This window comes from Myotis daubentonii, chromosome 15 (assembly GCF_963259705.1).
Source record: "Myotis daubentonii chromosome 15, mMyoDau2.1, whole genome shotgun sequence".
Classification (NCBI taxonomy): Eukaryota; Metazoa; Chordata; class Mammalia; order Chiroptera; family Vespertilionidae; genus Myotis; species Myotis daubentonii.
In genome coordinates, this window is record NC_081854.1 from 3,428,182 (window position 1) to 3,451,330 (window position 23,149).

The 23,149-nt window shown below is 54.3% G+C and overlaps 2 protein-coding genes across 8 annotated transcripts in view; both read left to right on the forward strand.

Annotated features, from left to right (window-relative positions):
- LOC132216518 (leukocyte immunoglobulin-like receptor subfamily B member 3) overlaps window positions 1-23,149 on the forward strand; it is a 114,394-nt gene that overhangs the window by 71,297 nt on the left and 19,948 nt on the right. Inside the window, exons 3-10 of one of the 7 annotated variants that reach the window (XM_059665772.1) lie at window positions 5,445-5,732; window positions 5,886-6,197; window positions 6,420-6,701; window positions 6,997-7,296; window positions 8,919-9,035; window positions 9,537-9,592; window positions 10,343-10,507; window positions 10,586-11,732. In XM_059665772.1, coding sequence (XP_059521755.1) covers window positions 5,445-5,732; window positions 5,886-6,197; window positions 6,420-6,701; window positions 6,997-7,296; window positions 8,919-9,035; window positions 9,537-9,592; window positions 10,343-10,507; window positions 10,586-10,729 — 1,664 coding nt within the window. In that variant the 3' untranslated portion in view covers window positions 10,730-11,732. Of the gene's footprint in view, window positions 1-5,444; window positions 5,733-5,885; window positions 6,198-6,419; window positions 6,702-6,996; window positions 7,297-8,918; window positions 9,036-9,536; window positions 9,593-10,342; window positions 10,508-10,585; window positions 11,733-23,149 lie in introns of those variants that run through there. The other 6 variants (XM_059665768.1, XM_059665767.1, XM_059665770.1 and 3 more) reach the window with 6 other exon arrangements.
- The window catches only part of LOC132216527 (leukocyte immunoglobulin-like receptor subfamily A member 6), a 38,352-nt gene that overhangs the window by 615 nt on the left and 14,588 nt on the right, over window positions 1-23,149 (forward strand). Inside the window, exons 2-8 of the mRNA XM_059665788.1 lie at window positions 1,679-1,845; window positions 1,964-1,999; window positions 2,145-2,432; window positions 2,578-2,880; window positions 3,090-3,386; window positions 3,641-3,943; window positions 19,599-19,886. Coding sequence (XP_059521771.1) covers window positions 1,812-1,845; window positions 1,964-1,999; window positions 2,145-2,432; window positions 2,578-2,880; window positions 3,090-3,386; window positions 3,641-3,943; window positions 19,599-19,886 — 1,549 coding nt within the window. The 5' untranslated portion in view covers window positions 1,679-1,811. The remainder of the gene's footprint in view (window positions 1-1,678; window positions 1,846-1,963; window positions 2,000-2,144; window positions 2,433-2,577; window positions 2,881-3,089; window positions 3,387-3,640; window positions 3,944-19,598; window positions 19,887-23,149) is intronic.

A 23,149-nucleotide genomic window follows, 5' to 3' on the forward strand; every position in this document is an offset into this window, starting at 1 on the left:
GGTGCGATGTGAGCATTTATTTTCCAAGACGGCCTCTGGAATAAATAGAAAATCTGAAGCACTGTGGAACCAGTCAAAATGTCATCTGAAAAGTGAAATCATCGCACACAATTAACTCCAGGCCCACCCAGTACGCAGCGAGGTCATCCGAACAATCCCGGGACATTGGACACTGGTGTCGTAAACCCTGTGGCAGAGCAAACGCATTTAGAGAGGCGAGATGAACATCTGAGAGGGATGTTTCTAGTCAAAATGCACACTTAGGGTTTCAACCTATAATTAGATGCAGAAAAGTTTTAAAACTGGAAGAAGAGCCGGGCCACGATGGCTCAGAGGCTGAGCGTCGACCTATGAACCAGGAGGTTGTGGTTCAATTCGCAGTCAGAGCATGTGCCTGGGTTGGGGGCTCGATCCCCAGTGTGGGGCGTGCAGGAGGCAGCCAATCAGTGATTCTCCCTCATCATTAATGTTTCTCTCTCTCTCCGTCTACCTTCCTCTCTGAAATCAATAAAGATATATATATATATTTTTTTTAAACTTGTTGGGGGGGGGGGGAAGGAAGAAAAAAAGTATGAATGGCACTCGTGCAGCTGGCCGTGTGGCCCGCAGGAAGTAGGACTGCTATGAAAACAAATAAGTGTGGAAGCTGTGGTTCGGACCAGCTCTGTCGGTTTCAGGCGGGGTCTGGGGACCGGAGGGAGCTCACAGCTGCCCTTAAACCCGAAGGTGTGTGCGGGAGATGGAACTGAACTCTGTCCGGGCAAGAGATGTGCTCTGTGTACAAAGCAAAGCAACACAGGGACTCCTGGTGGCAAAGCGCACAAATCCAGAGCCACCTGGGGAGAGGGAAGTTCTGCTGGTGGAAACAGTGGACGGTTCATGCCAAATTCCAGAGCAACCGTCCTGCTAAGACCATTGGGAACTGAATGCGTGTAGTGCTGTAACCCTCAGGAGTTAAAGTCACTGAAGAGTAAGTAAATAAGAGTGGGTGATCTCTTATAAAAAAAAAAATGAAAACACCTGATCAAGACATTACTGCTCAGTTCAAACAGGAAGCAGGAGGGGCCAAAGTATTTTAAAAAGGGAATTTTCCTTAACAAACCAAAGCTCTAGACCAAATCACAGCTTCTTACTGTCTAGGACAAGCCATGGTCCCAGGGGGACAGCGCTGCCCCAGGAATGAGGGCCCCTGAGGGGGAAAAGGACCCTGAGGCGTGTTCCCAGGAAGGAGGGGCTGGAGGCCGTGGCTGAGAAAAAGGGAAGTTCATGAAGAAACATGTGATAGAAAGAAAACCCAGATTCTGGGGCCACAGAAGGGACCTGTTTCCTTCCCTTATTTCCCTGCATTTCCCTCTGTGCTCGTTGTCACATCGCCCTGAGCTGCACAGGGAGAGGGTGAGCATGTCTCTGCTGGTCTGGGCTCTGCAGCCACAGGGACCTACGTCTTCCTGAAGCTTTTCCAGGGCCCGGGTGGCGCTGTCCATGGTGAGGACCACAGGGAGGTGCTGATGGACGGGCTGAGGAGGAGGAAGACCCCGTGGGGGAGGCTCTGACAGGGAAGGATGTGCCCTGGGTCACCTCACCTGCAAGGGGTCTCTCAGGAGGCTCCGGGTCTATTTCCTGCTTCACCATGAAAATGAAAGCCAGGCTGCTAGAGAGGCTGTGCCCTCCCCTATAGGCTGGTGACATAACAACCCTGTGACAGGCAGGAGGGGCCTCCAAGTGACCACCACACGTGCATCTGTCTGTCTATCCTACTGGCACCGTGGCCTCCTCCATCCGCTCAGCTGAGGCCTCCGGGAGAAGATGCCATGACCCCCACCCTCAGGGCCCTGCTCTGCCTTGGTGAGATGGGAGGGGGAGGGGAACCCTGGTCTGTCAGGACCCAGGACTCAGGAGGCTCATGGGGAGGAGGGTGCTGCTCAGGGTTCAGGGCAAATCTCTCACAGGGACTCTCTTCCAGGGCTGAGTGTGGGCCTCAGGACCCCAGTGCAGGCAGGTGAGTCTCCCAGGTGTCCCAGGTCCCACTCCTCACTGAGGACAAGGACCACCCACCAGACAGCAGGGGCAGGATCTGACAGCCAGGGGGGCATCTGGGACTGAGGGTGTGAATGTCCTGTGACCCAGCCTCTGATTCCTTCCAGGAACCCTCCCCAAGCCCACCCTCTGGGCTGAGCCCGGCCCTGTGATCTCCTGGGGGAGCCCCGTGACCATCTGGTGTCAGGGGATTCCAGGGGCTGAGGAGTACCGTCTGGAGAAAGAGGGAAGCCCAGCACCATGGAAAATACAGAAGCCACAGGAGCCCAGGGACAGGGCCAAGGTCTTTATCACACACGTGACAGAGCATGATGCAGGGAGATATCAATGTCACTACCTCAGCTCCAAAAACTGGTCAGAGCGCAGTGACCCCCTGGAGCTGGTGATGGTGAATGGTGAGAGGACACACAGGGGTCCCAGCCTCAGGCCCTGCCCTCAGGAAGGGGGTCTGCTCTCAGGGTGTCTCCCTCTCACAGCCCAGCCCTGGGGGACATGAGGGAGGTATCAGTCCATTTAACACGCTGCCTCCTCCTCTCCTAGGATCCTCCAGCAAACCCAGCCTCTCAGCCCTGCCCAGCCCTGTGGTGACCTCAGGAGGGAACGTGACCCTCCAGTGTGGTTCAGGGCATGGATTTGACAGGTTCATTCTGACTAAGGAAGGAGATCACAGGCTCTACAGGACCCTGGACTCACAGCCACAGCCCAGTGGGCAGGTCCAGGCTCTGTTCCCTGTGGGCCCCGTGACTCCCAGCCACAGGTGGATGTTCAGATGCTATGGCTGTTACAGGGACAGCCCCCAGGTGTGCTCACCACTTAGTGACCCCCTGGAGCTCCTGGTCCCAGGTGAGTCCCATTATTGCCCCATCCATGGATTGAGGGACCAGATACATTATCGGCATCTTTCTGGGAGGAGACACCCCTATGAGGGGGTGAGGGGAGCACAGGGGCTCCTGGCCTAGGGACACAGAGAGACAGTGAGACATGGGGACCAGCCCAAGAGAAGGGAGTTTATGGGAGGAGCAGCCCCTGTAACTCATGTCTGCTCTCCCCAGGTGAGTCTGGGAAGCCCTCCCTCCTGACCCAGCAGGGCCCCATCGTGGCCTCTGGACAGAGCCTGACCCTCCAGTGTCGCTCTGATGGCGGCTATGACAGATTCGCTCTGCACAAGGAGGGGGGACGGGACCTCCCCCAGAGCCTTGTCCTGCAGCCCCAGGCTGGGCTCTCTCAGGCCCACTTTCCCCTGGACATTACCAATGGCTCCCACGGGGGCCGGTACAGATGCTACAGTGGATACAGGCTCTCCTCTGAGTGGTCGGCCCCCAGTGACCCCCTGGACATCCTGGTGGCAGGTGAGGAGCAAGTGGGTTCAGTCACGGACCAGACTGAACAGGCTCTGCTGGGGTCTCAGGGGGTGAGGCCAGAATGACAGTGCAGGGCCCAGGGAGGGAGAGAGACAGAGAGAGACGGTGGGTGGGAGGGGAGATGGAGAAACCCAGAGAGACAGAGACAGACAGAGAGGAGGGTCCTCAGAGAGAGACCTGGTGACTCTCAGGGCAGAACAAGGTGGGCGGGCAGCCCTCACCCTCCCTCCCTCTCTCTCTAGGACACCTGCCTGACAGACCCTCCCTCTCGGTGCAGCCAGGCCCCAGGGTGGCCTCAGGAGTGAACGTGACCCTGCTGTGTCAGTCACAGAGACCGAGGGAGACTTTCCTTCTGTCCAAGGAGGGGGCAGCCAACCCCCCGCTTCGTCTGAGATCAGAGCACCGAGCTGGGCAGTACCAGGCGGAGTTCTCCATGAGCCCTGTGGCCTCAGCCCACGGGGGCACCTACAGGTGCTACAGCTCACACAGCTCCTCCCCCTTCCTGCTGTCACTCCCCAGTGAGCCCCTGGAGCTCCTGGTCTCAGGTGAGGGCCCCTGACCCTGTCTGCTGAGCTGTCAGCTCAGGGTCCGGTCCCCAGAACAATCATGGGCTGAAAGGGAGGGAGGGGCTGTAGGGATGGTCACCCAGAGGAGATCTGCCCCTCAGAGACCCCCTATTCCCTCTCCACCCCTCCCCCTCACCTGGTCCAGAAGGTGCCAGGTGGGCGGTGGGAGGGACTTTGTGAGGACTCTGTGTGAGGGGGGCTCCAGGGTCAGCCCTAGACTCTCACTCTCTTCTTGTCCTTCCCAGACCCCCTGGGACCCAGCCCCCCTCCCACATGGTCCCCTTTGCTCAGAGGGAGAGAGCTCCCCTGGGCAGTTCTGAGACTGAGGGTCTAATGCCGCCCATGCGCTAAGGGCAGGCGGTCTCCTAAGGCTGCTGGGGGCTGGGGACAGATTTCAGGGAACCACCAGCCCCAGGTGCTCTGAGGATCGGTCTCCCCCACCCAGGGAGTCAGACCCACAGACAGGGAAGTGGGGGTCTCTGTTGGGAGGTGGTGGGTGCCTCCATGGGACGGGGCTGAGCCATGTGATGGTTCTGGATCCTCTGAAGTCTCTCACTTGGACATGCCCTTCCCCTGCCTGGGCTTCCATGTCTGCTCATGTTAAAAAAGTGAATCATGGCCCAGAGCTTACATTTCTTGTTGGTTCTGGCCCTGACCTCCTGGGAGAGGGGCCTCACAGGGAAGCCCCTAGGAGCCCGTTCCCTCTGTCTCTTTGACGATGCCACTGTACAGGGAGGGACAGGAAGGACAAGAGTCCGGGCACCCAGTCCTACCCCTCAGCTCAGGCTCAGCTCAGAGGAGGGAACAGGGTGGATCAGCCCTGGCTCAGCTCCTGGCTCTGCTGCTCCTGCTGTGGGGCTGGGCGGTCCCTTCTCTCCTCTGAGTGTCGGGTTCCTGTCTGCTCATCCCTGGTCCCATCCTGCTCACAGGCTGCTGGGAGATGAGGTGACATAAGGGCCTCACAGAGCTCAGGAAGGCAGAGCCCCAGCCAAGCCCAACCTTCCCAAGGGGTGTCAGGGCCTGCAGGGTGGGGAGGGATGAAGTAGAGACTCAGAGTCCACCACTCACCCTGCCCCTCCTGTCCCTGCTGTGCTGGGGGTGGGTAATGAGGAAGGACCCTCAGCTCCAGATGAGACATGGACAGGCCCCTGTAGTGCAGTCCAGAGCATGAAGCTGGTGTCCCCCTTGGGGGCAGCGTGAGGACAGCACAGGGAACCCACAATACTGGGTTCCAGTCCCAGCCCTGCCCCGTCCAGGCTGGGTGACATAGGGCACGTGATTAACCTCTCTGAGCCTCAGTGAAGTGAGTGGTGGGGTCAGCAATCCCTGGTGCATGACTAATGTGAGGTGAGAGGAGATGAGTGACAGACCCAGAATGTGCCTTGCACACAGTAGGTGCTATTAAATGGCAAAATTGCCTCATTCATGTCATGAGGAGAATTATGGCTCCCTTGACCTTTCATATCTGATTCCTTTCCAGGAGACGTCCCCAGACCCTCCATTTGGAATGACCCCGGCCCCATCGTCACCAAAGGGAGCCCCGTGACCATCTGGTGTCAGGGGTCTCTGCAGGCTGAAGCCTACGTTCTGTATAAAGAGAGGGGCTCTGAGCCCTTGGATACGAGGATCCCACAGAACTCCAGCAACAAGGCCGGTTTCCTCATTGAAGCCACGACCTCACACCACGCAGGGCTGTACCAGTGTGCATACTACACTACTGGGAAAGTATGGTCACATCGGAGTGACCCCCTGCTCCTGGTGGTGACAGGTAAGGGAGACACCGGGTCCCCTCTCCACTGTGGGCTCCAGGTCACAGGCACAGGGAATAAAGTGGGGCCTCAGGGGACCCCACCCCTCAGAGAACACACCTGGGGAATGAGGGTGACGGTCCTTTTAACACAGACCCTTTCTCCTCCCTCAGGAGTGGGCAGTGCACCCTCCCTCTCAGCCCAGCCAAGCCCTGTGGTGGCCTCAGGAGGGATCGTGTCCCTCTCCTGTAGCTCTAACCTCACATCGGGCACTTTCCATCTGCTGAAGGAGGGAGGGGCTGACCCGCCCCAACACATGGAAGCAGAACCGAGGATCCAAGCTGGGAGGAGGCAGGCCAAAACCATCTTCCCTCTGGGCCCCGTGAGTCCCTCTCATGGGGGGACCTACAGATGCTTCAGTTCTAACAGCTCCTACCCATACGTGTGGTCACAGCCCAGTGACCCTCTGCACATCGAGGTCACAGGTGAGGGACAGACCCGGGAGCATCCCCATCTGTTTCCTGGGCCCAAATACCTGATCTAAACTGTGTGCACAGCGGAGCCCTGGGCTCTAGGGGGTCAGTGACACTGGCCTCTTGGGGATAGACCCACAGGTGGGAGGCTCAGGTTTGGGATATGTGAGACCTCTCACTGCAGCCCAGTGGGCAATGGGGGTATCCCCTGGTGCCACTGTCCCCTCCTCCCAGGTGTGCACAGGAAGCCCGCCCTCTCGGCCCAGCCAGGCTCGCTGGTGCTGCCTGGACACAGCCTGACCCTCCAGTGCCACGCGGAGGCCGGCTTTGACACATTCGCTCTGACCAAGGACGAGGGGCTCGCACCCCCTCAGCACCTCGATGCGCAGCACAGCCCCCACTTCCCCCTGGGCCACGTGAACCGCACCCACGGGGGCCGGTACAGATGCTACAGTGGACACCACCTCTCCTCTGTGTGGTCGGCCCCCAGCGCCCCCCTGGACATCCTGGTGGCAGGTGAGGAGCCAGCCCTGCCCCTGTCCTGAGGGTCTGCTCAGGGCTCTGGGCCCAGAGTCACCTGGGGGTGATGGGGTCCAGGAGAGGGGCCTGGAGCAGAGGCTGAGCTGGGCAGAGGTCTAGGGGAGGGACTGATAGAGGGGGTGAGGCCATGGAGATAAACACACCCCCCAGGGGGACTGAGAGGAAGTGGCAGGGGTCACAGAGTCTCTGGAGAAGAACAGGTCCCTCAGCTCAGGGTCAAGAGCATGAGGGGAGGGGTGGCTCTCTACCCATCACACCTTCCTCTCCCCAGGAATGTACAGGAAACCCTCCCTCTCAGCCCAGCCAGGATCCTCAGTGCCCAGGGGAATGAACGTGACCCTGCAGTGTGGGTCTGAGATCTGGTTGGACACCTTTCACCTGCACAGGGAGGGGTCACTTGACCCTCTCCAGCATCTTCATCTGCAGGACACGTCTGCACCCTCTCAGGCCAACTTCACACTCAGTCCTGTGAGCTCAGGCAACCAGGGGACCTACAGGTGCTATGGCTCAAACAGCACCTCCCCCTACCTGCTGTCACACCCCAGTGACCCCCTGGAGCTGGTGGTATCAGGTGAGTATCCCCAGCCCCACTTCTGTGTCCTCAGGTCAGTTCAGGGCCCTGTTCTCAGGGAATCTTGGCTGTAATGGGTGTGATGGGGTCACAGAAGGAGGTTCCCCCAGAGGGAACTCTCACCTCCCAGAGGGATGGAAAGAGCCAGAGCCGCTCCCATCCCTGCCTCATCCCCATCCCCCTCCCTGAGGCCCAGACATGCTCCCATGGGCAGAGGGAGGCTGGAGAGAATGGGGCTGACCAGGAGGAGAAAGGACAGAGGCGCCCATCCCCACCCTCCAGTCCCCAGTCCTGTGGCCTCAGCCAGAGACACCAAGACAAGAGTGTGACCAGAATAGGCCAGATTGCCAGAGAGAGCTGGACCCCCTGCTGGGGCTTGGCCTGTCTCCCAGGGGGGGCTCTGCGGAGGGGCGGTCGGAGATGCTGGGGGACCACCAGGGGAGGAGCAGCCCCCACCCGCCACCTGCCATCGTGATTGAGGATTGGTCCCCCAAGGGAAGTCAGGCCCGCAGAGGACTCAGTGAGGGTCTGGGGGGAGGTGGTGGGTGGGAGGAGCTCAGTGTTGGTCTTGGCTCAGCCACTTCCTGGGTAATGGCCTGAGGAACATTCCTCCTGCTCACCGGGACCAAGTTCCCCAAAGGCTGCTAGGGCACTGTGTGTGCAAGTGTGTGTGTGCAAGTGTGTGTGTGTGTGTGTGTGTGTGTGGTGGAGAAAAAGGTGGTGTCTGAGTCTCCTCCACAGCCTTCCAAGGAGCAGCCTCAGCCCTGGTTCAAATCCCAGCTCTGCTCCTTCCGCCTGTGGGACCTTGGACACGTCTGTTCCTCCGAGTCCTGGTCCATGGGCTGTGGGTCAGGCCCCCACCTCCCTCAAGGGGAAGGCCCTCAGCACGCAGCCCTGCCCAGTTAGAGCTCAGGGACGATCCAGGCCTCCCTCCTGCCCTTCCCTGAGGCGCCCCACGTGCACAGGCCCCACTGTGGAGGGGAGGGGGTCAGGCTGCAGAGTGGGACAGGGATCTGGGCTGGGATGGAGAGGGGTGGTTCTACCTGCAGGTACAGGGACAGCATGAATAATAATAATAGTAATTACAATAATAGTAATAATGCCCTGACCATTTCTGCTCTGTGAGTTAGAGCATCAGCCCTCGGACTAAAGGGTTATAGGTTCGGTCCCTGGTGAAGGGCACATACTTTAGCTACAGATTTGATCCCCCACCCTGGTCAGGACACATGCAAGGGGCGGCCAGTCAATTTGTCTCTCTCACATCAATGTTTCACACCCCCCCTCTCCCCTTTCCCTGTCTTCCACTCTCTCTCTCTCTAAAGATCAATGGAAAAAATATCCCTGGGTGAGAATTTAAACAATAATCATAGTAACAACAACACACAGGGATCCCCCTGTCCCAGGTTCCAGTCCCAGCCCTGCCCCACCCAGGCTGGGTGACCTGGGACTTCTGATTAACCTCTCTGAGCCTCAGTGAAATGGGTGGTGGGGGCAGTAATCCCTGGTGCATGACTGTTGTGAGGTTAGAAGAGATGAATGACAGACCCCAGCATGTGCCTCACACACAGTAGGTGCTCATTGATTACGTCATTGGCTCATTCATGACATCACTTGTGTTCAAGATCTGGAATGGAACCCGATCATCCTAATCGGGGTCTCGGTGGCCCTCGTCCTGCTGCTCTCCCTCCTTCTCTTCCTCTTCCTCCGCTTCAAGCGTCAGAGCAAAGGCAGCACATCGGGTGAGAAGGGGTGACCTGGGTCACAGGTGGGGGTGCTCAGAGCACCTGCCACAGGAAAACCAAACAGCTGGAGAAGGTCAGCTGAGTGGATTCTCCAGAACCTCAAATCAGGAAATGTGGAGCCCCAGCTGGTTTGGCTCAGTCGATAGAGCGTCGGCCTGTCCCAAATACCCCAGGCTTTCACTGACCTTGGCCCCCCAACCCCCGTCCCTAACCCTCCTGTCTCCTCCCCCAGCTGCAGCCCAGCTGCTTATGCCCAACAGGAGCCCCCCTGTGAGAGGAAGAGACAGCTGCCCTGGGGGAGGGGGCACAGGGATTTCAGGGGATGACTGGGGAGGGGAGGCGCTAGGAGGGTGTGGGTCGCGGTGGGAAGGACTGAGACCCACACTATGTGACCTTGCTCTGCACCTCACCCTGGATTCGTGGCCCATCTGGAAGCAGGTGGGTCTGCAGCCCTGAGATCTCGGGGACCTGCCAGAAGACACCCCCATTCTTCCCCAGCAGATGCTGCCATGAAGGACCCCCAACCTGGGAAGAGCCTGGAGCTGGACCCTCGGGTGAGACCCCTGTTCCTGTCCAGGCCACCAAGGACCTTCTGTTGCCCAGTTTAATCCAATGGACCCTTCCCTGTCCCACCTCACCTGCTTCTCAGCAGCGTCCACACTGACCTCCCTCTGGGCCCCCAGGTCATCCTGCTGTGACTCACTCCTCCTGGTTTCCTTGTGGCCTCATGGCCCCTCCTACATAGTCCCCTGTGCTGGCCCCTCATCCTCTGTCTGACCTTGTGCAGCCCCAGGTCTCAGGAGGAGGCAGGAATGAGTGACTCACCCACAGGACCCCCGGATCCCCTTCATTCATTCCCTTAGCTGATGTGACAGGGCTGTTTCCTGGCTCTATTTAGGGCCCACAGTGCAGCCCTGAGCCACACTGTCTCCACACGCCTCGAGCTCCCCTGTGGGTGAGGGAGCCAATATGCAAACAAGCGGACAGTGTCCCAGTGAGCAAAGTGCTGTGAAGGAACATAAAGCAAGAGGAGGGGATAGAGTGCATGGTGGGGGGACAGGGAAAGAGTGGGTGCAAAGATCCTGGGGCAGGACATGCTTCTTCAGGAGGATGGGCCATGAGGCTGGAGCCCAGTGAGCAAGAAAGAGCGCGTTAGGATAAGAGTCAGAACCATAGAAGCATCCAGAGGCCCCAAGGTTCGGGAAGGCCCTGCAGATTCCACCAGGAGAGGGGCCTGATCTATTTAGACTGTAAGTCATTTCTCTGGAAACATGTGGATACTTGACAGGAGGCACTGTCTCCAGCAGAACAGACAGGATGAAGACCCCCAGGGAGTGACGTACGCCCAGGTGAAACACTCAAGACCAAGACCCCAGCAGGGAATGGCCACCTCTCCTTCCTCCCTGTCGGAGGAATTGCTGGACACAAAGGGCAGACAAGCAGAAGAGGACAGACAGATGGATAGTCAGGTGAGTCCCATTCTCTGCAGACCTCCAGGTTTCCCCAACCCCAACCATGTTTCATCCCTCTCTCTCCCCCTGCTCCAGGCTGCACCTGACGCCCCCCAGGATGTGACCTACGCCCAGCTGAACCTCTTGACCCTTAGACGGCAGACAAGTGCACCCCCATCCTCCCCATCAGAGGAGCCCCCAGAAGAGCCCAGCTTGTACGCTACTCTAGCCATCCACTAGCCCAGGAGGACCCAGACCCCATGCTCCAGGGACGGGGCCTGCAGGGACCCCAGAAGGCATGAGTACTTCCCCCATGGACCCTCAGCTAGTGACCCCAGCCAGCCTGGAGACCAGACCTGCTCCACTGGCAGCTCCTGGCACCCTCTGGGAGTCAACCTGGTTCTATAAGCAATATGCCTACGTTTTGGATCAAAGCAAGACTTCTCAATAATCAATGTGTGAACTTAGAACAAAACAGAAGTAAGAGAATGCTTTAAGTGAATGACAATGTAAATATCATACATCAAACCTATGAAGTGGGACATAGGATCAACCTAAGTGTCCTTGAACCGATAATTGGATAAAGATGTGGTTACTATACAAAGAGAATATTTCTCAGCCATAAAACATGAAATACTGCCATTTGCCACAACATGGATGGATCTGGAGAGCATCACGCTAAGTGAACAAAGTCAGAAAGAAAAGGACAAGAACAATCTGATTTCACTCATGTGGGTGAAATATGAACCTGAAGTGTCATATATGTTAAATACATTGAATCTGTAATTAAAACTTTCCTGCAGCCCTAGCCGGTTTGGCTCAGTGGATACAGCATTGGCCTGCTGACTCGGGTTCAATTCTGGTTCAAGGGCCCGTACCTGGGTTGTGGGCATGATCTCCAGTGGGAAGCTTGCAGGAGGCAACTGATCAGTGATTCTCTCTCATCATTGATGTTTCTCTCTCTCTCTCCCTCTCCTTTCCTCTCTGAAATCAATAAAAAATATATATTTTTTTAAAAACTTTCCTGCAAAGTGACCTTAGAGTTCAGAAAGTTTCTCTGCTAAATGCTTCTGAACACTTATGCATGTATGAAATACACACACATATACACATGCACGTATGAAATCCACGCATATACACATGGACATACACATGGGCACATACAGACATATACGCAAACATACACGGACATATAAATTGGCACACATGGACACACACATCAACATACACACACATAGGTATACACACAAAAAAATCTAAAATAATATAAAGATCTATTATTCTATTTTGAAAGGATGTATCCAACGTCACTGGATACATCATTAATATCTAAAAACCAATTGCATTTCAGACTTCCAGTTTTAGACCAAGGGGAAGCAGACCGATGGCCCCCTAACCCCCGTACAGCACAGCAAAACCCCTGGTCATTGCACATACATCAAACAGAAGCCCACGCCTGGTTTGGGCCGGAGCTGTGAGGTGCGGCCTCCTGACCACAGCAGCCTGGAGACCAGACGTGGACCCGGCTGCTCCTGGGACTCTCTGGGAGTTACCATGTTCTATAAGCAATATGCCTACTTTTTTAAAATTTATTTATTGATTAGGTTATTACATATGTGTCCTTGTCCCCCTTGTTGTCTGCGTCCATTGGTTAGGCCTATATGGATGCATATAAGTCCTTTGGTTGATCTCGCCCACTTACCCCCACCCTCCCCTACTTTCCCTCTGAGGTTTGACGGTATGATCAATGTTGCTCTGTCTCTGGATCTGATTTTGTTTATCAGTTTATGTTGTCCATTATACTCCATAAATGAGTGAGATCTATGCCTACATTTTGAAATCAAAGCAAGACTTCTCAATAATCAATGTGTGAATTTAAAACAAAACAGAAGCTAGAGAATGTTTTAAGTGAATGATGGGCAGCAGCTGCCATGGGAGGCCCTACAGCAGCTGTCCTCTCTCTCTCCTCCTCACCTCTAGCCTCACTGACTGACCTGCAGGCCCCCAGGAGCTGCAGAACCCCTACAAGGCTGTGGCTGACCAGGTGTGTGCCACGCTGCTACGGTCCTCTTCCTTCAGTCCTTTGCATGGGGCCTCCTGACAACTCCAATGTTAATGTTAACGGCAAATGCAGATTTCAAGGTGGAGGCAGAGTATGTGGAAGCTACTACACTCACCTCCTCCCAGGTCCAAACGGGAATTACAACTAAATGAAGGAGCAATCACCCTGAATAACCACCTGGAGACTAGCTGAGGAGGAGTCACAGAGCCAAGGATTTACAGAAGCCACTTGGAGACTGGCAGGAAGGGCAGGCACGGGAAAAGGGCCGCCCCACTCTCCAGGCAGTGGCTGACCTTGGCCTGCACCAGAGTCCCTCCCAAGAGGCCCAGAACCAACCCACCAGTGGGCAGCTTCACACGACATCAGAGCAGGACCCAACTAGCCTCACAAGCAGCACATCCAAATGGAGGTCTCCCAGACAACAGACCCTGCTAAGGCCAATGCCGCTTAGTGTGGTCAGCATCTGCCCAGCAGCTTGCCTCCTGGCCAGCCAGCCTGAGGGTCGATCCCACCCACAAACACAATAGCCATCAAGACTCAATTACACAGGTCTGGTGTGGAGAGCCCCTTGCCAATCTTGGGGAACCTGGTTCGAAACCATTCCTAGACGACCTGCTTCTGGGTTGGGGTTTCATATGTAGCAGAGCAGCTCTCTCGCTGGCTGGGGGAAGGTCAAGGGGGAAAAACAGGAGACATATGTACTACTCTTTGTAATATTTTAAGCAATAAAACAAAATTTAAAAAAAGAAATAACATAAATGTAGATTTTAAATTCAAAAAGTAAAAAGAGAAGGAGAGAGAGAGAGAAGGAGGAGGAGGAGGAGGAGGAGGAGGAGGAGGAGGAGGAGGAGGAGAAGAAAGTCAGCCCTCAACACAAGGTTTGTCTAGCTCCCGGCCTCTCTCCTTCCCCTGAAGAAGGCTTCCCACCAGCCGAAGTGGGAACGCGGCGGTGGAGGGAAAGAAGGGAGGGCGGGGGGGGGGGGGGGCGGGGGGCGCGGGGGGAAGGGAGAAGAGGGGAAGGGGGGAAACGCGAGTGTGGAGCCAACCGCGGTAGCGTCCGTTCCTTCCTTTCGCGCATGGCACGGGGACCTTCGCTTCCTCTCGCGACCCCGCCAGGCTGGGACGGGAAGTGGGGGTGTGTGGCCGACGCGGCCCCTTTCCCAAGGGGCTCGAGGGCCGGCACCCTCCTCCCCATTTTTTCCTCCCCCTCCAAGGAGCCCGGTCGACCAGCACGCCGAAAACCGCAGGCGCAGGGCAGCCGCGAGGACAAATGTTTGCGCGGTGGCTCCGGTAGACCAGATGGCCCGGACTTAGACTCGAGAAACAGTGACAGATGGGGTTGACTAGATGGCCGGTCTGGATTTAGTCTCGTGTGGTAGTGGAACTGTGAGTGATAGGGTCGACCAGATAGCCCGGCCCAGACTTTGTCTCTGGCATTGGGTCAGAGTGATGGATTGACCAGTTGTCTGTGGAGAGATTGAAGACAAGGGACTGGTGATCCAGCAAGGGTAGTAGGCCAGGGGCGGGGCAGGAGGCGGTGCCAGGGGAAGAGCAGGGCTGGGCAGAACAGGGAGGAAGAGCAAATAAATGTCGACAGAATATATATATATATATATATATATATATATATATATATATATATATATATATACACACACATATATATGTATTTTTTTTTTAAAGACTCAATTACAGTCCTAGCTGATTTGGCTCAGTGGATAGAGCGTCAGCCTGCAGACTCAAGGGTCCCAGGTTCGATTCTGGTCAAGGGCATGTACCTTGGTTGTGGGCACATCCCCAGTGGGGAGTGTGCAGGAGGCAGCTGATTGATGTTTCTAACTCTCTATCCCTCCCCTGTCCTCTCTGTAAAAAATCAATAAAATATATATAATAATAATAAAAAAAGACTGCCCTAGCCGGTTTGGCTCACTGGATAGAGCGTCAGCCTGCGGACTCAAGGGTCCCAGGTTCGATTCTGGTCAAGGGCATGTACCTTGGTTGCAGGCACATCCCCAGTAGGGGGTGTGCAGGAGGCAGCTGATCGATGCTTCTCTCTCATTGATGTTTCTAACGCTCTATCCCTCTCCCTTCCTCTCTGTAAAAAATCAATAAAATATATTTTTAAAAAAAGATAAAAGACTCAATTACAAGAGGAGGGCCCACATAACCCACTAAAGGGACATCCCTAGAGCACCCAGCTTAGGTGATCAAAGAGACTAGGCCACTTGGTCCCACAGGGCACCTACCCCATTAGGCCACCCACCAAGCTGGGAGTCATGGCAGACCTAGCTAAGACACAGAAACAAACACAAAGATGCAGGCAAAATAGGGAGACAGAGAAACAGACCCCGAGTGGAAAAAAAACAGTAGAAATCTTTTAAAAAAAAAAAAAAAACTAAATCAAATGGAAGCAAGCAGTTTATCAGGTATAGAGTCCAAAGTAATGGTTATAAGGATGTTCCAGGAACTTAGGGCACGTTATAACAGCATGAAAAAAACCTTTTGTAAAAGTCAGAAATGAAGAATACAGTATATGACATCATGAATACACTGGCCGGGGCTGGGTGGCTCATTCAATTGGAGCATTGTCACATACACCAAAGGCTGTGGGTTCAATTCCTCTTCTGGGAACATACCTAGTTGTGGGTTTGGTCCCGGGTTAGGGTGCCTATGGGAGGCAGCCAATCAATATTTCTTTCTCCCTCTCTCCTTTCTTCTTGTCTCAAAAATCACTTTTAGCCTTGACTGGTGTTTCTCAGTGGGTAGAGCATAGGCCCCTGCACCACAGAGGCTCAGGTTCAATTCCAGGTCAAGGGCACATACATAGGTTTCAGGTTTGATCCCCAGCCCCAGTTGGGGCATGGGAGGGTGTAAGAGGCCGTGGGGCTCCAGGAAAGGCCTGACCCCACTCCAAGTCATGTAAAGGACATGAACTTGGTTTGCACCCCAGTTCTTGTGATTTAGGCAAGCAGACATTTTGTCATAGCAACTGTTTGTCATAGCAACTGCCAAACATAGATGGAACTAGACAAAGCTTGCCCAGTCTTGCCCCAGTCTGTAACGATCTGCTACTTCCCCATGATAGGCCAAGCCCTAGCAGTGATCTATGAAGCATGACCAGCCACAGCTTAGCTATAAAACAGTGTGTGTAAAAAACAAAGTTGCTGGTGTCTTGTGCCAGTCCTCCTAACCCCGGTCTCTGGTGCTTTCATCCCATGCCGCCATTACCCTACAGGACCTTTTGGGAGCGGGTCTCCACAGGAGGGAGGCAACCAGTTGATGTGTCTCTCTCACACTGATGTTTCTCTCTCCCCAAGCCCCCCACCTCCCTTCCACTCTCTGAAAAGCAATGGAAAAATTATCCTCTGGTAGAATTAACAAAAATAAAATAATTTTTAAACAATATCCTCAGTTGAGGATTTTGAAAAAGAATACACTGGAAGGAATAAACAACAGGTTAAATAAAGCAGAAGATCAAATGAGTGATTTGGAAGACAAGGAAGAATAAAAAAAATCAGAGTAGCAAAAAGAAAAAACGTTAAAAGAATGAGGATAGTTTAAGGGACCTTTGGGACAACATGAAGTAGAACATCAGCATCATAGGGGTACCAGAAGGAGAAGAGAGAGAGCAAGGGATTGAGAATTTATTTGAAGAATTGCCCTAACCGGTTTGGCTCAGTGGATAGAGCGTCAGCCTGCGGACTCAAGGGTCCCAGGTTCGATTCCGGTCAAGGGCATGTACCTTGGTTGCGGGCACATCCCAGTAGGGGCGTGCAGGAGGCAGCTGATTGATGTTTCTCTCTCATCGATGTTTCTAACTCTCTATCCCTCTCCTTTCCTCTCTGTAAAAACTCAATAAAATATATTTAAAAAAAAAAAAAGAATGACCAAAAACTTCCCTAAACTAGAGAAGAAAAAAGACACACAAGTCCCAAACAAGAAAAATCCAAAGAGGCCCACACCAAGCTACATTATAATTAAAAAGGCAAAGGTTAAAGACAAAAAGAGAAACTTTTAAAAAATATTTTTTTATTGATTTCAGAACGGAAGAAAGAGGGAGAGAGAGAGAAACATCAATGGTGAGAGAATCATTGGTCAGCTGCCTCCTGTATGCCCCACACTGGGGGTCGAGCCCACAACCGGACGTGTGCCCTCACCAGGAATCAAACCATGACCTCATGTTCATAGGTCAACTCAACTACTGAGCCACACCAGCCGGGCTTTAAATATTTATAGCTGAGTACTTTGGATGTGTAAATGTGTGACTTTCAGCAAATTTGTGAAATGGTCAGCTATCTAATTGTTCAAATCTGTTTTTTCTTCATTGACATCATTCTCCTTTGCTGGGAGATCAATAACATAAATTGTCATACAGGTCCCCGAGTCTGTCTGTGTCCATGGTGAAATCTGGATTGCCTCCCATGCAGGTGCTTGCCCAGTGCTGAGACCGAATTCCCAGTGTGAGGGAGGAGCTCTGCTCAGGGGCGGAGGGGCTCAGAAAAGGCAGCAATGACTCAGAGGTTTCGAAGGAGAGCCATGAAGAAACAGACGGTGCTGACCTACAGAAACAGGAAGTCAGTGAAGGGAAGTGTGTGGGGAAAGAAAGTCCACAGTCCCAGTGGGGCCCTGCTTTCCTCTAAAAAATGGAGAACAGTCTTCTCAGCATCTCCCAGGCCTCCCTCTCCCCTGGGGTGTCCTCCCTGGGACGGCCCCACTGGCTCCTCCAGGCACCAAGGAGAGTGGGGCAGCCTTCACTTCCTCACTGGAGCACTTCACATAGACCATCAACTCACTCCATGTGCCCCATGAGCCCTTCTGAGCAGTGCCCCCCACTGACCACAGACTTAAGATGATTCATCTATGTCATCCAATCAGCCTCCTTCCTGGTCCTCCAACCCAGACCCCACCCCTTCTGCAGGTCTCTCCTCTCCCCACCTCCTGAGGACCCTTCCTATAGCCCCATCTGGTCCCAGCCTGCCTGCTGCACCCCCTCCACCAGTTTCCACCTTCAAAAGAGATCCAAGGTGCACATCTGATATTCAAGGCTGTGAATGGTCAGGTTGAGCTAAACACACCAGCCCCAGCAAACACGACTCTCCCTCCACAACCCAACTCACCCAGTTACCCACACTCCCCTCCACACCAAACCACATGCAGAAACTGAGCTGTTTAGAAATTCTGTGCCTTCCTCCTCTGCTCCCTCAGCCAATCGGAACCTAGCCACCTCCTCTCCAACCTGCTGGACCAAGCCCGTCCTGTCTCAACCTACTCAACTGAATGTGTACTTTCTGTTACAGGTTTGTGTAAGAGTTATACGCTGAAACCACAAGAATGACTGAAAATACTGATCAGCACACCCTCCAAGAGCCAGGTGAACGTTGGAGTTTTATTACTAATGGAGTGAATTTTCAACAGAGCCGGCCTGTATAACATCTTCACATAGTAGTAGCCTTTAAAAACTGAAATATCTTCATTCAACCTGTTGCTAAAAATTTTCCCCATTGACTTCAAGAATATATTCCAAATATTTGCGTGGTGCGCTAGCCCTTGTGTGACCAGCCTGCGCCTTCGCCTGACTGCTCTCATTTCTGACAAAAGCTCTAGATCTTTCTGGTCCGATCCTCTGGGCTGCTCCCTGCTCATGCCTTGGGTCGGTCCATCCCCAAGAAGGACCCTTTCAGCCAGGACCCAGGTTGCATGGCCTCTACCAGTTATTGAACTTCATTGTCTCATTTCCTTTATTCTCCCAACGTGTACATGAGACTGTAACTGAACTGTCTGCCGTCTAAATATCTGTAACATCTGCTTCATTCATCTCAGCCCCATGAGTCCAGGGAAGGGATCTCTGAGCTTCAGCTATGACTCTCTAGAGCAGGGATTCTCAACCTGTGGGTTGCGACCCCTTTGGCGGTCGAACGACCCTTTCACAGGAGTCGCCTAAGACCAGCCTGCATATCAGATATTTACATGATGATTCATAACAGTAGCAACATTACAGTGATGAAGTAGCAACGAAAATAATTTTATGGTTGGGTCACAACATGAGGAACTGTATTTAAAGGGCTAGAAAGTTGAGAACCACTACTCTAGAGCCTGGCCAGTGATGGCCCTAGGTCACTGCTCAGTAAGTACTGCCTGATTGCCTGGCCAGTGAGGGAAGGGAAGAGCAATTGCATTTACAGAGGCTCAGGAAAGGGAAGTGTCTTACACAAGTTCACAGAGGTTCTAGAAAAGGCAGAGTCAGAACTGAGCCAGAAATTGGGTGGGGTCCTCTCCTGCCCTGTTCCTCCACCCTCCTCACCTGGGACGGCTGTCACCCTCTGGATTTGGGTTTGGCATGAGGTGGAGGCAGAGCGTGTGGGGTCTGGTGAGACTCAGGTCGGTCTCAGAGGTCCCACCGCTTGCTGTCCCCTAGGGCCCACCCTCCAGGGATGGGCTACTTCCCTTCCTGTGAGGCCACTGATGAGGAACCAGTGACATGTCACATGAAGCCTGGACCCTGTCACACCCCATTCACCCATCCTGGGTGGCTCTGCGGAGTTTACACATCGTCTGCACACTGGGGACCATGGGAGGACGCTCCATGACTTCCACCCTCACTGCCTTTCTCTGCCTCAGTGAGCTCCGGGGAAAGGAGGAGGGAGGGATGGGGTCCCCTCCCCTCCCAGGTCCTGGCCTTTCGAGAATCCAGGACTCAGGAGGCTCAGTGGGGGCAGGACTCTGCGGGGAGGAGACGTGCTCAGCCCCAGGTCTGCCCCCAGTGCGCAGGGGCCCAGACCAGGCCTGGAGCTTCTGTGTGCGGTCGGGGATGGTTCTCACAGGGACTCTCTTTCAGGGCTGTGTCAGGGCCCGTGGGACCAGGTACAGGCAGGTGAGTCTCCTCCCGCTCCCCCTTGAGCTCCTGCTTTAGCACAGTCACCCCCTGGGCAGCTGGGGAGACACAGGGTTTGGAATAATGGTGACCAATCTGGGAGGAGCCTGGGTGTGACAGCTGGGGAAGGTGGGGAGAAGGATGACCCTGACATTTCAGGTCTCATACCTTTCCAGGAGACGTCCCCAAACCCTCCATCGGCGCTGACCCAGGCCCCATCGTCACCAATGGGAGCTCTGTGACCATCTGGTGTCAGGCGCCTCTGCAGGCTAGTGCCTACCTTCTATATAAAGAGAGGGGCTCTGAGCCCTGGGATACCAGGACCCCACAGGGCTCCAGCAACAAGGCTGGTTTCCTCATTGGAACCACGACCCCATCCCTCGCAGGGCTGTACCAGTGTGCATATTACACCACTGGGGACATACTGTCTCAGAGGAGTGACCCCCTGCTCCTGGTGGTGACAGGTAAGGGAAACACCGGGTCCCCTCCCAACAGTGGGCTCCAGGTCACAGGCAGAGGGAATACAGTGTGGCCCAGGGGACCCCACCCCTCACAGAACACACCTGGGACATGAGGGTGACAGTCCCTTTAACACAGACCCTTTCTCCTCCCTCAGGAGTGGGTGGTGCACCCTCCCTCGCAGCCCAGCCCAGCCCTGTGGTGGCCTCAGGAGAGAACGTGTCCCTCTTGTGTAGCTCTAACCTCACATCGGGCACTTTCCATCTGCTGAAGGAGGGAGGGGCTGACCCGCCCCGACACATGGAAGCAGAACCCAGGATCCATGCTTGGAGGCGGCAGGCCATCTTCCCTCTGGGCCCCATGAGCACCTCCCATGGGGGGACCTACAGATGCTATTATTCTTCCAGCTCCTCCTCCAATGTGTGGTCCCAGCCCAGCGATCCCCTGGAGCTGGTGGTCTCAGGTGAGTAGCCCCAGCCCCACCCCCAGGTCAGTTCAGGGCCCTGTCCCCAGGGAACCTTGGCTGAAATGGGCTGAGGGAGTACCCGGTGGAGGCCACCCAGAGGGAACTCTCATCTCCCAGAGGGATGGAAAAAGCCAGACTGCTCCCATCCCTCCTCATCCTCCTCCTCCTCCCTGAGGCCCAGACATGTTCCCGTGGGCAGAGGGAGGCTGGAGAGGATGGGGCTGACCAGAAGGAGAAAGGCCAGAGGTGCCCATCCCGGCCCTCGTCCCTAGTCCTGTGGCCTCAGCCAGAGAGACCAAGACAAGAGTGTGACCAGCAGAGGCCGGATCCCCAGAGAGAGCAGGACCCCTGCTGGGGCTCGGCCTGTCTCCCAGAGGGGTTGGGGGGCGGAGACGCTCAGGGCACCAGAGCTCTGAGGCTGACAGGTGACAGGTGGGTGGTCATGCAGAGGGAGATGCTGGGGGACCACAGGGGAGGAGCAGCCCCCAGCCCCCACCTCCCATCCTGATTGAGGAGCCTGTGAGCATTGGTCCCCCAACGGGAAGTCAGGCCCGCAGAGGACTCAGTGAGGGTCTGGGGGGAGGTGGTGGGTGGGAGGAGCTTAGTGTTGGTCTTGGCTCAGCCACTTCCTGGGTAATGGCCTAAGGAACATTCCTGGGACCAAGTTCTCCAAAGGCTAAATATTTTAGTGTGCCCGTGTGTGTGCGCGTGCGTGTGTGTGTGTGTGTGTGTGTGTGCGTGTGTGCTGGGGACTCAGTTTCCTCCAAAGCCTTCCAAGGAGCAGCCGTGGAGTCAGGAGAAGCAGCCTCAGCCCTGGTTCAAATCCCAGCTCTGCTCCTTCCCGCCTGTGGGACCTTGGACACGTCTGTTCCTCTGAGTCCTGGTCCATGGGCTGTGGGTCAGGCCCCCAGCTCCCGCACAGGGAAGGCCCTCACCACACAGCCCTGCCCAGTTAGAGCTCAGAAAGGACCCAGCCCTCCCTCAGCTCAGGGTCAAGGGCTTGAGGGGCGGGGTGGCTTTCTACACATCACAACCTTCCTCTCCCCAGGAATGTACAGGAAACCCTCCCTCTCAGCCCAGCCGGGACCCTCAGTGCCCTGGGGAGTGAACGTGACCCTGCAGTGTGGGTCTGAGATTTAGTTTGACACCTTCCACCTGCACAGGGAGGGGTCACTGGACCCTCCCCAGCACCTTCGTCTGCAGAACACGTCTGCACCCTATCAGGCCACCTTCACCCTCAGTCCTGTGACCTCAGACCACCAGGGGGCCTACAGGTGCTATGGCTCAAACAGCACCTCCCCCTACCTGCTCTCACAGCCCAGTGACCCCCTGGAGCTGGTGGTCTCAGGTGAGCAACACTTTCTCCATCCTTTCTGTGCTCAGTCAGCTCAGGGCCCTGTCCCTAAGAGTGTCGGTGACAGTAAAAAACAAGGGGGTGGAGAGGTACCACAGAGCAGGTCCAGCCCATAAGAGAGCAGAGACAGGACCTCCCTCTCCTGAACCCCATTTCTGATCCTCAGCAGAGATGAAGGGTAGGGAGGGCGAGTGAGATGTGAGTGAAATGAGCAGGAATGTGATTAGACTCAGCAGAGAACACAGACCCCCACACCCACCGCCACCACCTCCACCACCACTCACCTCCTGATGACTTCATCTCAGAATCTGGGTCCCTGTAGTCCCAGCCCCACTGGACTCTCCCCTATAGAGAAACATCCTGTCTGTGGGCACCACCCTGCATGGCGCCCTGTGCTCACCTGGAGGCCTCCAGGCCCTCAGTGCTCACCTGAGAACAAGGAGGGACCCTGCAGGCCTCATGGGGACCTGGGGCCTCCTGCCCAGACTCTGTGCATTCCCCTCTGCTCAGTGTCTCTATGCACACGGGTCTGTTATGGTTCTTTTTGGGGAACCTTCAGGCAATATTTCCATCTATAAGCTCACAATTTAACTTACATTATATGGAGCCTAGATTGAAATATAAACATTCTATTCCTGTTTTCATTGGAAGTAGATTAAATTCACACTTTTGTTATGGAGAACAACTTATTATTTATACAAAGTCTTCTTTTCACACACATTTTCAAATGAGCTTTATGAATGAACCTTAGAAGCATGTGATAACTACTTGTAAATTGAGTAAATGTACAGCCACTTACTAGAGAATTGCACCTCTTACATAGTAATTTGTGAGTAAGTTGTGTGATTCCTGTAGATTTTCTGAAAGATAGTAAGTACACATAGGAAAGCTCTTGGTTTGGACATACTTATATCATGACCTGATAGCCTCCTGTGGACTATTTCTCAGTTGGTCCCTCTGATATAAAATTATAATCCCCCACAGTGAAAAAAAATGTCACTTCTTTATTCCCGATGGCAGACCTATTTTTCTCACTCATGTCCTGTAGGATGGAATGACAGACCAAAATGGGCCACAGCTTCCCCTCTGGAAAACAACTTAATTCACACCCAAAATTATGTCTAGGCAAATCCATTTACAATTTTGCATTATATTGAAAGTGCCTTTGGCTGCTTTGTTCCAATCCATTCTTCCGTTCATTAGGGTTTACTAGGAATGCTCTCTTTTCCTGACAGATACACATCCCCCCATAATTATCTTTTCTCTGACTTTTAACCACATGACACACATTATAAAGGCTTCTTGGCGTCACCCACTTGGATATTAACCCAACTAAATAACTCGGATGATCCATGTGCATTTTCTGAATTGTGGAGCTGACATTCAGAGTTATTGCATGGATCACTGTAATGAGGAGAGGTCAATAATTTTGTTTATATCTCAGGTTT